Raw genomic sequence first — 13,648 nt, 5'->3', positions numbered from 1 at the left:
AGAGAGCGAGGAGAGAGAGAGCGCGAGAGAGAGAGAGAGAGAGAGAGAGAGAGAGAGAGAGAGAGAGAGAGAGAGAGAGAGAGAGAGCGAGGAGAGAGAGAAGAGAGCGAGGAGAGAGAGAGAGAGAGAGAGAGAGAGAGCGAGGAGAGAGAGAGAGAGAGCGAGGAGAGAGAGAGAGAGAGAGAGAGAGAGAGAGAGAGAGCGCGCGAGGAGAGCGAGAGAGAGAGAGCGCGAGGAGAGAGAGAGAGAGAGAGAGAGAGCGCGAGGAGAGAGAGCGAGAGAGCGAGAGCGAGAGAGCGAGAGAGCGAGAGAGCGAGAGAGCGAGAGAGCGAGAGAGCGAGAGAGCGAGAGAGCGAGAGAGCGAGAGCGAGAGCGAGAGAGAGGAGAGAGAGAGAGAGAGAGAGGAGAGAGAGAGAGAGCGAGAGAGAGAGCGAGAGAGAGCGAGAGAGAGCGAGAGAGAGAGCGAGAGAGAGCGAGAGAGAGCGAGAGCGAGAGCGAGAGCGAGAGCGAGAGAGAGAGAGAGAGAGAGAGAGAGAGAGAGAGAGAAGAGAGAAGAGAGGAGAGAGGAGAGAGAGAGAGAGAGAGCGCGCGAGGAGAGCGAGAGAGAGAGAGAGAGCGCGAGGAGAGAGAGAGAGCGCGAGGAGAGAGAGAGAGCGCGAGGAGAGAGAGAGAGCGCGAGGAGAGAGAGAGAGCGCGAGGAGAGAGAGAGAGCGCGAGGAGAGAGAGAGAGCGCGAGGAGAGCGAGAGAGCGAGAGAGAGAGAGAGAGAGAGAGAGAGAGAGCGAGAGAGCGAGAGAGAGAGAGAGAGAGAGAGAGAGAGCGAGCGAGAGAGAGAGAGATTACCTATGAAGGTCTGCTGCGTCTGTGCGTTTCCCCCCACCCTCGGGGAACAGGAGTGCGGGTAGCTGGACGCATTCACACCCATGTCGTCAGTCACTCAGCCGTGCCGCCTGACCGCTGTCCAGAGTAGGATGCCACATCGCCACGTATTTCCCGATGCCACGTTCTTCTCCAAGATGCCCATCCATGTCTGAGAACACAGGAGAGAAAGAAAACAAAAGTTCAGATATTTATATAGCACTGACATCTTCTGCAGCACTTTACAGAGTACATAGTCATGTCACTGACTGTCCTCAGAGGAGCTCACAATCTAATCCCTACCATAATCATAGTCTAATGTCCTACCATATTATTATTATGTAGTTATATAGCACTGACACCTTCTGCAGCACTTTACAGATCACATAGTCATGTCACTGACTGTCCTCAGAGGAGCTCACACTCTAATCCCACAATAGTCATAGTCTAATGTCCTACCATATTATTATTATGTATTTATATAGCACTGACATCTTCTGCAGCACATTACAGAATACATAGCCATGTCACTGACTGTCCCCAGAGGAGCTCACAATCTAATCCTATCATAGTCATAGTCTAATGTCCTACCATATTATTATTATGTATTTATATACAGTGGGATGCGAAAGTTTGGGCAACCTTGTTAATCGTCATGATTTTCCTATATAAAATCGTTGGTTGTTGTAATAAAAAATGTCAGTTAAATATATCATTTAGGACACACACAGTGATATTTGAGAAGTGAAATGAAGTTTATTGGATTTACAGAAAGTGCACAATAACCGTTTGAATAAAATTAGGCAGGTGCATACAATTGGGCACTGTTGTCATTTTTATTGATTTCAAAACCTTTAGGGCTCGTTTCCACTATAGCGAATCTGCATGCAGGCACCGCATGCGGAATCGCATAGGCAATACAAGTGGATGGGATTGTTTCCACTTGTGCGTCGCGCGGGTGCGTTTTGGTGTGCGGGGAAAATCTGCACGGCAAAGCTTGCGGCTGGAATGCGGGCGAATCGCCCGCAATGCTTTTAATAGGGAAATCGCACGCGGCTTTGTCATGCGGTTTTCCCCACGATTTTGCGAGCGATTTTGCATGTAATGTTATGGAATTTTACACAGGCAGTGACATGGTTAAATTCGCCTGCTTCTTAGCCATGCGAAATCGCAGGGAAAACCGCATGCAGAAACGCATCCGCGTGCGATTTCGTTAGCGGTGGAATCCAGTCGATTCTGCACCGCAACAGTGGAAACGAGCCCTTAGAACTAATTATTGGTACTCAAATTGACTTTGTAAACACAGTGACCTATGACCTACATACACAGGTGAATCCAGTTATGAGAAAGAGTATTTAAGGGGGTCATTTGTAAGTTTCCCTCCTCTTAATTTTCTTTGAAGAGTAGCAACATGGGGGTCTCAAAACAACTCTCAAATGATCTGAAGACAAAGAACGTTCACCATCATGGTTTAGGGGAAGGATACAGAAAGCTGTCTCAAGAGATTTCAGCTGTCTGTTTCCACAGTTAGGAACATATTGAGGAAATGGAAGACCACAGGCTCAGTTCAAGTTAAGGCTCGAAGTGGAAGACCAATAAAAATCTCGGGTAAACAGAAGCGACAAATGGTGAGAGCAGTCATAGTCAACCCACAGACCAGCACCAAAGACCTACAACATCATCTTGCTGCAGATGGAGTCAATGTGCATCGTTCAACCATTCGGCACACTTTACACAAGGAGATGCTGTATGCAGAGGAAGCCTTTTCTCCGCCCACAGCACAGACAAAGCCACTTAAGGTATGCTAAAGCACATTTGGACAAGCCAGCTTCATTTTGGAATAAGGTGCTGTGGACAGATAAAACTAAAATTTAGTTATTTGGGCATAAGTAGGGGCGTTATGCATGGAGGAAAAAGAACACGGCATTCCAAGAAAAACACCTGCTACCAACAGTAAAATATGGTGGTGGTTCCATCATGCTTTGGGACTGTGTGGCCAGTGCACGGACTGGGAATCTTGGCAAAGTTGAGGGACGCATGGATTCCACTCAGTATCAGCAGATTCTAAAGACCAATGTCCATATTTTCCTTCTCAGACAGAACACCTGTCCCGCCTTGTTAGCCGTGCGCGATGTAGTCAGTGTGGCTAGCAATGACTTGGTGTATTCCAGCAAAGAAGAAGATGACCAGCACTGGCTTTTTTTTTTTTTTTTTTTTTTAAATGCTGGATTTTATTCACGCTAACAACTGTGAATAAACATAGCTCTGGACATCCGGCAACTTCCAGGATGTAACTATAGCTGGGTATTATAAGCTCTTTGATGCATGCAGGTATTCAAGGACATCAAACAGCAGTAGGATGGGTGCCCATTGCAGCCAGGTCTGTCCACACTCGTGTTTATTCACACTTGTTAACGTGAATAAAATCCTGCATTTTTAAAATAACAGCCGGTGCTGGTCATCTTGTTTGCTGAAAGACCAATGTCCAGAAATCAGTAACAAAGCTAAAGCTGCACTGGGACTAAAGCAGGCCATACACTGGCTCGATTCCCGGCCGTTTCGACAGCAGATTCGATCCTGGGATCGAATCTGCTGCCAATCGTTCGCGGTAAACGCAGCCGCCGATCCGATTTCCTCCCGAAATCGGATCGGTCCGTCGATCGCGCCGTGCGGGAAATTACCCTCGATCGCCCGCGGGTAAAGTGCGCGTCGCTAGCGTCGGCCGATCCGATCAAGTATACATTACCTGAGGCTGGCTCCCGGGCGTCTTCTCCACGCTGCACGGCTCTGTTCCGGCTCCATCCATCCCGGCGCTTCCTGTGTCACTGCAGTGACCAGGAAGTATAGAGGGCGCTCTATTTGAACTTCCTGGTCACGGAGTAACACAGGAAGCGCCGGGATGGAGCTGGAACAGAGCCGTGCAATGCGGAGAAGATGCCCGGGAGCCAGCCTCAGGTAATGTATACGGGGGGGGGGGGGGGGGGGACGGCGGCAGGAGCAGCTCAGCAGATGGTGAATCGGTTTCAGGCTGAAATTGATTCACAATCTGTTTGCAGTAAAGGCAGCCATACGATCCCTCTCTGATCAGATTAGATCAGATAGGGATCTGTCAGCTGGTCGATCTAATGGCACATCGACCAGTGTATGGCCACCTTAATTCTTTCAACAAGACAATGACCCTAAACACTGCTCAAAACGCACTAAGGCATTCATGCAGAGGAACAAGTCTGGAATGGCCATCTCAGTCCCCAGACCTGAATATAATTGAGAATCTGTGGTGTGAGTTAAAGAGAGCTGTCCATGCTCGGAAGCCATCAAACCTGAATGAACTAGAGAGGTTTTGTAAAGAGGAATGGTGCAAAATACCTTCAACTAGAATCCAGATTGGAACCTACAGGAAGCGTTTAGAGGCTTTAATGTCTGCAAAAGGAGGATCTACTAAATATTGATTTCATTTCTTTTTTGTGGTGCCCAAATGTATGCACCTGCCTAATTGTATTTAAACAATTATTGTGCACTTTCTGCAAATCCAATAAACTTCATTTCACTTCTCAAATATCACTGTGTCTCCTATATGATATATTTAACAGATTTTTTTATCATAACAACCAACGATTTATACAGGAAGATCATGACGATTAACAAGGTTGCCCAAACTTTTGCACTCCACTGTAGCACTGACATCTTCTGCAGCCCTTTACAGAGTACATATTCATGTCACTGACTGACCTCAGATGAGCTCACAATCCAATCACTACTACAGAAATATTTCCATCATAGTTTAAAACCAAACTGGGGTGGGGTGCAGTCAATACCCTTATTTATATGTTTTGTGGTATTTAAGGAGTATGGGCAGTTTCCCATTTTGTATACCTCTGGTGCCCTCCCTGCATAAAAGATATCGTGTTAGAAAGTTTGCAAGGCGCAGGGTGATGTGCTGGAGGTGTGGACAGGGGGACGGAGATGCTCTACATGTGGTGGTGCCCGATAGTTAAAGGGAACCAGAGACGCCAGCGTTGAAAAAAGAAATAAGATTTCATACATACCTGGGGCTTCTTCCAGCCCCATAAGCCTGAATCGCTCCCACGCCGCCGTCCTCCGCTTCCTGGATCCGCCGGTACCGGGTCCCGTCACTTCCGGCGGATGCGGACAATTATCCGCATGCACAGGGGCTCCCTCCATACCCGTACTCATGCGGCTGCGCACTATGCAGCTGCACGCGTAAGGGTATGCCAGGAGCCCCTGTGATGCGGATGACTGGCCGCATGCTGCCGCCAACTGGCCGAAACTACGGGACTCTGGACCGCCTGATACAGGAAGCGGAGGACGGTGGCGTGGGAGCGATCTGTGCATATGGGGCTGGAGGAAGCCCCAGGTATGTATAAATAATTTTTTCTGGGGTTTTTCTGGGGTTTTTTCTGGTTCCCTTTAAAAAATTCTGGGATGATATTAGCCTCCTGGCTGAGAGATTGCTAAAAGAAAAATTTGAGCTTACACCGAAAGAAGCAATCCTTAGTTATACAGATAAAGAAAGCCCCGGATGCTCACTGATTAAAGAATATGGCACGATAGTGGCTAAAAGTATCATCGCTAATAACTGGAAAAATCCAGTTACTTTGGATATAGGGGAATGGTTTGTAAAGATGGATGAATTGTGTAAGAATGAGGATTTGGGATGTGCAGTTAGACTTGAAGTGTGGAGAAGCCTCACAACTAACCTTAGTTAGGCTACCTTAAAGAGAGTGGCTGGGGAGGGGAGAGGGGCATGTGCAGGAGGGCGTTGATGTACATGTGTAGGAATGTGTTATGAGAAGGATAATTAAATAGCAGGCTCAGCAACAGTCATTTATTGATGAGGGAGGGTGAGAAAAGAAAGACAAACGCTTGTATCTAGCCCCTACCAAACTATGATGATCACACAATTCAGTTCAGGGGTATGGCAAGAAAAGAGTATTGCTAATGCCACATGTATCTGATTACTCATGAATTTGGGTCTGTGTGCTGAGTTAATAAAAAAAAAAAAAAAAAAAAAAAAAAAAATGATATTAGAAAACAGCCAGACAGCAGAGGATCAGCAGGGCAGCCATGCAATCTGCATTGTTTCAAAGGAAATAAGCAGGTCAGCCTCCGCATCCCTCTCACATAGGGTGAACTTAGAACTTCCTCTACTCTGAAAGATACACAACAGCATAATAACCTTTAAATAAAATAATTTGTTACAGATGATACAAATCCTGCAATATAACTGCAGTGTGTCCATTTCCTGCTTTCATGGAAGAAGACATATTGTTAGCATCTCTGCCGAGGCAGTCATGTTACAGAGGAGAGATCAAACTGTGATTAGACACAGATGAGGGGGAATTAGACCGGCTAAACTCTCTGAATACATACAGGGTGCATTTCTCTGCTTTCCTTCTGTCCTGTGCAAGAGTTCAGGTCCACTTTAATTCAGTGAAGGGAGTGTCGGGGTTACTTTAAGCAGAAGCACATCTGCATCCCACCAACAATGTCCCCAAGTTTGGGGCTGTAATTAGAGACATCTTGTCCCAGTCTGCAGCAAACATCTGCTCCGGAGACATAAGCAGAGATGGAACTTTCCAATACAAGCTGAATCCGCAAGTATGTGCTAAAGGCCTCCATTTACATTCCTGTATAATAATGTGATGCCTGCACAAGAAAAAACCTGTGCAGAACGCCGAGACCAATGTCATCCCACCATGCACAAGCTCCGCCCCTCCACGACACCAATGTCATCCCACCATGCCCAAGCTCCGCCCCTCCACGAGACCAATGTCACATCCCACCATGCACAAGCTCCGCCCCTCGCCTAGACCAATGTCACATCTCGCAAGCACCGCCCCTCACCGAGACCAGTGTCAAATCCCACAGCTCACAAACACCGCCCCTCGCAGAGACCAATCCCACCACCCGCCGAGACCAATCCCACTACTCACAAGGACTGCCCCTCACCAATACCAATCCCACAGCTCACAAGCACCGCCCCTCACCGAGACCAATGTCAGATCCCACAGCTCACAAGCACCACCCCTGGCAGATACCAATGTCACATCCCACAGCTCACAAGCACCACCCCTCGCCGAGACCAATGTCACATCCCACAACTGACAAGCACCGCCTCTCGCCGAGACCAATGTCACATCCCACAGCTCACAAGCACCACCCCTCGCCGAGACCAATGTCACATCCCACAACTGACAAGCACCGCCTCTCGCCGAGACCAATGTCACATCCCACAGCTCACAAGCACCACCCCTCGCCGAGACCAATGTCACATCCCACAGCTCACAAGCACCACCCCTCGCCGAGACCAATGTCACATCCCACAACTGACAAGCACCGCCTCTCGCCGAGACCAATGTCACATCCCACAGCTCACAAGCACCACCCCTCGCAGAGAGCAATGTCACATCCCATAGCTCACAAGCACAACCCCTGGCCGATACCAATGTCACATCCCACAGCTCACAAGCACCACCCCTCGCCGAGACCAATGTCACATCCCACAGCTCACAAGCACCGCCCCTCGCAGAGAGCAATGTCACATCCCAAAGCTCACAAGCACCGCCCCTCGCTGAGTGTAATGTCACATCCCACAACTCACAAGCACCGCCCCTCACAGAGAGCAATGTCACATCCCAAAGCTCACAAGCACCACCCCTCGCTGAGTGTAATGTCACATCCCACAGCTCACAAGCACCGCCCCTCGCAGAGAGCAATGTCACAACCCACAGCTCACAAGCACCACCCCTCGCAGAGAGCAATGTCACAACCCACAGCTCACAAGCACTGCCCCTCGCAGAGAATAATGTGATAACCTACAACTCACAAGCACCGCCCCTTGAGACAATTCCCACAACTCACAAGCCCCACCCCTCACCGAGCCCAATGTCACAGTCCACCATGCACAAGCTCTGCCCCTCGCCAAGACCAATGTCACATCCCACAACCGACAAGCACCGCCTCTCGACGAGACCAATGTCACATCCCACAGCTCACAAACACCGCCCCTCGCTAAGTGTAATGTCACATCCCACAGCTCACAAGCACCGCCCCTCGCAGAGAGCAATGTCACATCCCACAGCTCACAAGCACCACCCCTCGACCGAGACCAATGTCACATCCCACAGCTCACAAGCACCGCCCCTCGCCGATACCAATGTCACAACCCACAGCTCACAAGCACTGCCCCTCGCAGAGAATAATGTGATAACCTACAACTCACAAGCACCGCCCCTTGAGACAATTCCCACAACTCACAAGCACCGCCCCTCGCCGAGACCAATGTCACATCCCACAACTCACAAGCACCACCCCTCGCCGAGACCAATGTCACATCCCACAACTCACAAGCACCGCCTCTCGCCGAGACCAATGTCACATCCCACAACTCACAAGCACCGCCTCTCGCCGAGACCAATGTCACATCCCACAACTCACAAGCACCGCCTCTCGCCGAGACCAATGTCACATCCCACAGCTCACAAGCACCACCCCTCGCCGAGACCAATGTCACATCCCACAACTGACAAGCACCGCCTCTCGCCGAGACCAATGTCACATCCCACAACTCACAAGCAGCGCCTCTCGCCGAGACCAATGTCACATCCCACAGCTCACAAGCACCACCCCTCGCCGAGACCAATGTCACATCCCACAGCTCACAAGCACCACCCCTCGCTGAGACCAATGTCACATCTCACAACGCACAAGCACCGCCTCTCGCCGAGACCAATGTCACATCCCACAGCTCACAAGCACCGCCTCTCGCCGAGACCAATGTCACATCCCACAGCTCACAAGCACCGCCCCTCGCAGAGAGCAATGTCACATCTCACAGCTCTACACTCCTGGATTTGTCCATCCAACATTAATGCAAACATGAACTCAGGACTTCCTCTCTGCTCTATAAGATAAGCAACAGAATAATAAGCTTTAAAGCAAAACATTGTTACAGCTGATACAAATCCTACAACAAATCTGCAGTGTGTCTACTTCCAGCTTTCTTGGAAGCAGACATATTGTTATAATCCTATGCTTACAAATTAGCTGCTCAGCTGAGGCAGCCAGTTGACAGCTGAGAGATTAAATTACACTTGTGATTAGTCACAGATGAGGAGGAATTAGGCTAAACTCTCTCACACGGTGCCTTTCTCTATTTTTTGCTTTCTGTCCTGTGCAAGAGTTCAGGTCCACTTTAAAGAGGCCCTGTAGTGACATATAGAGGAATGCAGTCAATTATTCAGGATGGCCACTTTTACCGTCATTTTCCTGGTTTCAGCACCAGAAACACTTCCTATATCTATATATTGTTATGTAGCCCAGGGCTACTCCATATCCTCATGGGAGATTCCCAAGTTTGCCTTTGCTCTTTACAAAAGCGATCTATGGAAAGGATCTATACAAAGATGCCAGCCAGCGTCCTTACTCACTATTCTGGTAGTTGGACTGAGCATATGCCATTCAGGAAGTGCTTTTAAAAATACAGAAAGTCCTGAGAATTCCCCATGAGGAAATTGACTAAGGGCTAGTTCACACTTAATTTAAAAACGTATCCGTAGCTACGTTTTTTGTCCCGGACGAAAAACGTAGCCACGGATACCAATGTTAAAAATAGGAACAGCACACACTCAAGTTAAAAACGTATCCGCGTGCGATCCGCGGAATACGTTTTTAAACCCGGAACGCTGAGTCCGGACTTGCAGCATTTTTCACGGACCCGTATACACGTACGGGTAGTGAAAATCAATGGGGAAACGGGCCTCCCTCTTCACTGACATTTTGGGACACTAGAAACGGATCAGTTTCCAGTGTCCCATGGTGAAGGAGGGGGCCGCCATGCTGAAGGGGGTAGCAGCCAGGACGGGGGGCTGCGGGCAAAGCGGCGGCCAGGGGGGGGGTCACATCCACCACCCCCCCCCCCTTGCTCACCTGGGTGCCCCCCTTCCCCGCTCCCCCTCCAGCTCGCATATAATGTAATAATTTGTACCTAATGAAGTTCGGCGAGCCGGGCACTTCCGCCCACACCGCTCGCCGTCACTTCCTGCGATGCCGCCCACTGAAATACAGAGGGCGACATTGCAGGAAGTGACGGCGAGCGGTGTGGGCGGAAGTGCCCGGCCGAACTTCATTAGGTACAAATTATTACATTATATGCGAGCTGGAGGGGGAGCGGGGACAGGGGGCACCCAGGTGAGCAAGGGGGGGGGGGATGTGACCCCCCCTGGCCGCCGCTTTGCCCGCAGCCCCCCGTCCTGGCTGCTACCCCCTCTAGCAAAAAAAAAACAAAAAACGCAAGCGGATCCAAAACGTGTGCTGCAAAAAAAGCAGCACGGATCCGTTTGCGTTCCGGGTTTTGAAAATCGGAGCCCGGACCGCGGATGCGTCCCGCACCCGGAGCTAGTGTGGCCCAGGCCTAATACAAAACCTGTCATATTAGTCACATTTTTTGCAACCTATTGTGACATGGGGGATATAATCTTGTTACAGTAAATTCGGACCAGGTATAGTAACCTAAATGTCCAGGTCTTGGCCAAGCACCATTAGAAGTATATGGGATAACAACTGGTATAGAAATCCCAGATATAATAGAACTTCTGTAATAGTAAACCTGTGTTTTGGCCCCTGCGGTACTCTGTATTCGGCTATAGTGGGAAGTGGGCGGGGACATGTGTCATACGTCAGTCGGAGACCCAAGAGACATGGTCTGTGGGCGGGCTGGCAGCCTCTTGTAGCCTGCTTGCTACTCTCCAAACTACTCTGGGCCTGAATGGATTACCTCAAAAGCACCAGCCAGTGAGACCTACAGTATGCTTCCTGTGTAAGCTGCAGCCTGATTACTGAGGGAATTGCCTGTCATCTGTGACTTGCTTGTGCAGGGCTGCAATGCTACAGCATCATCCAGGCTGTACAGACATGTGGACAGAGGAGCACACTATCACTACTGTACCTGCATCTACTGATGACACCTGTGCAAGCTGCAGCCTGATTACTGAGGGAATTGCCTGTCATCTGTGACTTGCTTGTGCAGGGCTGCAATGCTACAGCATCATCCAGGCTGTACAGACATGTGGACAGAGGAGCACACTATCACTACTGTACCTGCATCTACTGATGACACCTGTGCAAGCTGCTGCCTGATTACTGAGGGAATTGCCTGTCCTCTGTGACTTGCTTGTGCATGGCTGCAACGCTGCACTATCATCCAGGCTGCACAGACATGTGGACAGAGGAGCACACGATCAGTACTGTACCTGCATTTACTGATGAGACCTATGCTTCCTGTGCAAGCTGTTGCATGATCATTGCATGCAAATCCCTGCACATTGAGCACTGTGCATTTTGATCTAGCTTAGACGCTGTCTGTGCTCGCTTGCTCAAGCATTGGAAAGAAAAATAGGACTCCCAATTATTGACTGAATTGAGATTCTGTACTATAGTATACTTTATGTGCCTGAGTAGGACTATTTCTGATATAATAAAACTTCTGATATAATAAACTACTTTGCCTGGTCCCTTGGAGTTTACCTATAAAGGGATTCTACTGTAGTGCATTTTAGTCGGTAATAAATGTACATTTTATACACGTGCATTTTACAATTTTATAATTTTTTCGCGATAGTGTTCCTTCAAAGAGGAACGGTAGTGAAAATACCATAGTTAACAAAAAATTGCTTATTGTTTACAATATTCATTAGATTTAGTCAGTATTTGCCCATTGTAAAATATTTCCTCTCCCTGATTTACACTCTGAAATCTTTAGTTCTGCCGGGTGATCTGTACGGAATGTTCGTTACTGAGAGTTCTATGCACAGAAGGAGATACTGCTTGCTTGGCAGTTGGAAAAAGCCATTATTTCCCACAATGCAATGTGGTTCACAGACAGCAAACTGTCAGGACCATGGTCACGACATCACACTGTGGGAGGGGTTTCATCACAATACCAACATAAAACACAAATCTACAGCGTTTCTACTTCCTGCTTTCATGGAAGCAGACATTGTGAACATTCTGTGCTTTCAAATGAGCTTATCTGCCGTGGCAGTAAAGAGACACAGGTGAGAGATCAAATGACAACTTGTGATTAGTCACAGAAGAGGGGAAATTAGACAGGCTAAACTCTCTAAATACATACAGGGCGCATTTCTCTGTTTTCCTTCAGTCCTGTGCAAGAGTTCAGGTCCGCTTGAAGTGACTGCAGTGTAGAGTGTCGGCTGGAGAGCAGGCTGTGGTCAGGAAGTGTACCTGGGACACTGAGCAGAGCAGATCTCTGGTGTGTGTGGCGTGACTGGGCTGGTGACAGGGTGATGGGTCAGCCCTCTGATTATAGCCTGCGTCCTCCTTTCATGTTGCTTATAGCTGCTAGTCTTCAAACATACGGCCTCCTCTGCAGTAACTGGAAACAGAAGTGTCTGTGGTTCTGGGAAATGCTCCGCTCTGTTCTGTGAATACACAGCGCACTAGCCTGGCCGACACCCCCCCCATTCCAAACCAGCAGCAGTCTCATCCTCACTGCTGTGTGACAGGAACAGCTTCCTGCTTTCTGTTGTCATTTAAAGCCTATGGGTGCTTCTCCATCTACTTTTCTACCTCTGTTTCCCTGCTCGCCATAGTGCCTAAAGTAGGCTATAACTATGTATTTATATAGCACTGACATCTTCTGCAGCACTTTACAGAGTACATAGTCATGTCACTGACTGCCCTAAGAGGAGCTCACACTATAATCCTACCATAGTCATAGACTAATGTCTTACCATATAATTATTACGTATTTATACAGCACTGACATCTTCTGCAGCACATAACAGAGTACATAGTCATGTCACCAACTGTCCTCAGAGGATCTCACACTCTAATCCTGCCATAGTCAGTCTAATGTCCTACCATATTATGTATTTATATAGCACTGACATCTTCTGCAGCACTTTACAGAGTACATAGTCATGTCACTGAGTGTCCAGCCTCTGTAAGGCGTGGTTCCCACTTGCACCAGATCAGCAGAAGCTGACAGTGTAATGTCCGCTCCAATGGTGCTGCTGGAGCCCGGGGCAGACGCATTACAGGTAGTCCCCGGGTTACAAACGCCCGCTGACCCGCCGCGATGACGTCACGCAGCCCGGGGACTACCTCTTGTACCAACTTTCCTAATGCAGAGTATGCGCAGCGGAAGGCGCAACAAGTGTCACCATCTTCCAGGGCGGCTCCGGGCCAATCAGCGGCTTCCTCACCCCCCTCAATGTTAATCCCGGCAGCTTCACTAGCGATGCGTAATGACGCAATTAGAAGACCCCGCGGCTCCTGATTGCGTCATTACGCATCGCTAGTGAAGCCGCCTGGATGTGGTGAGAGGACGCCGCTGATTCGCCCGGAGCCTCCATGGAAGATGGTGAGACTTGTTGTGCCTTCCGCTGCGCATACTCTGCATTAGGGGGCACAGAGACAGAGGGGGGCAGATATGACACAGAGGGGGACACGAAGCACAGCGTCCCGACTGAAGGACGGATTCAGGTTAAGAACGAGCCTACAGTCCCTATCTCGTTCGTTAACCGGGGACTACCTGTACCTCCATAGGCTATATGGGAGAATGCAGCCGCCTGCCTGGGATTATCACAGACTGCACAGAAGTGCGGCCCTCTTACTGCTACCGATCCTGCGGATCCACTGCAGGCTGACAACATTTATAAAATAGGAGCCGTTTGCTGTCCGTTTAGTTTTGAGCAGAGAATGGACTAAAAAATGCCCTTCTCCGCTTAAAGAGGACCAGAGACGAAGCA

The 13,648-nt window shown here is 49.1% G+C and overlaps 1 protein-coding gene across 1 annotated transcript in view; it reads right to left on the bottom strand.

Annotated features, from left to right (window-relative positions):
* Positions 1–13,648, bottom strand: part of BTBD7 (BTB domain containing 7) — an 83,784-nt gene that overhangs the window by 45,344 nt on the left and 24,792 nt on the right. Inside the window, exon 2 of the mRNA XM_068252328.1 lies at positions 843–1,029. Within this exon, the coding sequence (XP_068108429.1) occupies positions 843–924 (82 nt within the window). The 5' untranslated portion in view covers positions 925–1,029. The remainder of the gene's footprint in view (positions 1–842; positions 1,030–13,648) is intronic.

The sequence above is a fragment of the Hyperolius riggenbachi genome, chromosome 9, assembly GCF_040937935.1.
Source record: "Hyperolius riggenbachi isolate aHypRig1 chromosome 9, aHypRig1.pri, whole genome shotgun sequence".
NCBI classification, from domain to species: Eukaryota; Metazoa; Chordata; class Amphibia; order Anura; family Hyperoliidae; genus Hyperolius; species Hyperolius riggenbachi.
Note: the sequence above shows the minus strand (reverse complement) of the source record. Positions and strands in the feature narration are given on the sequence as shown.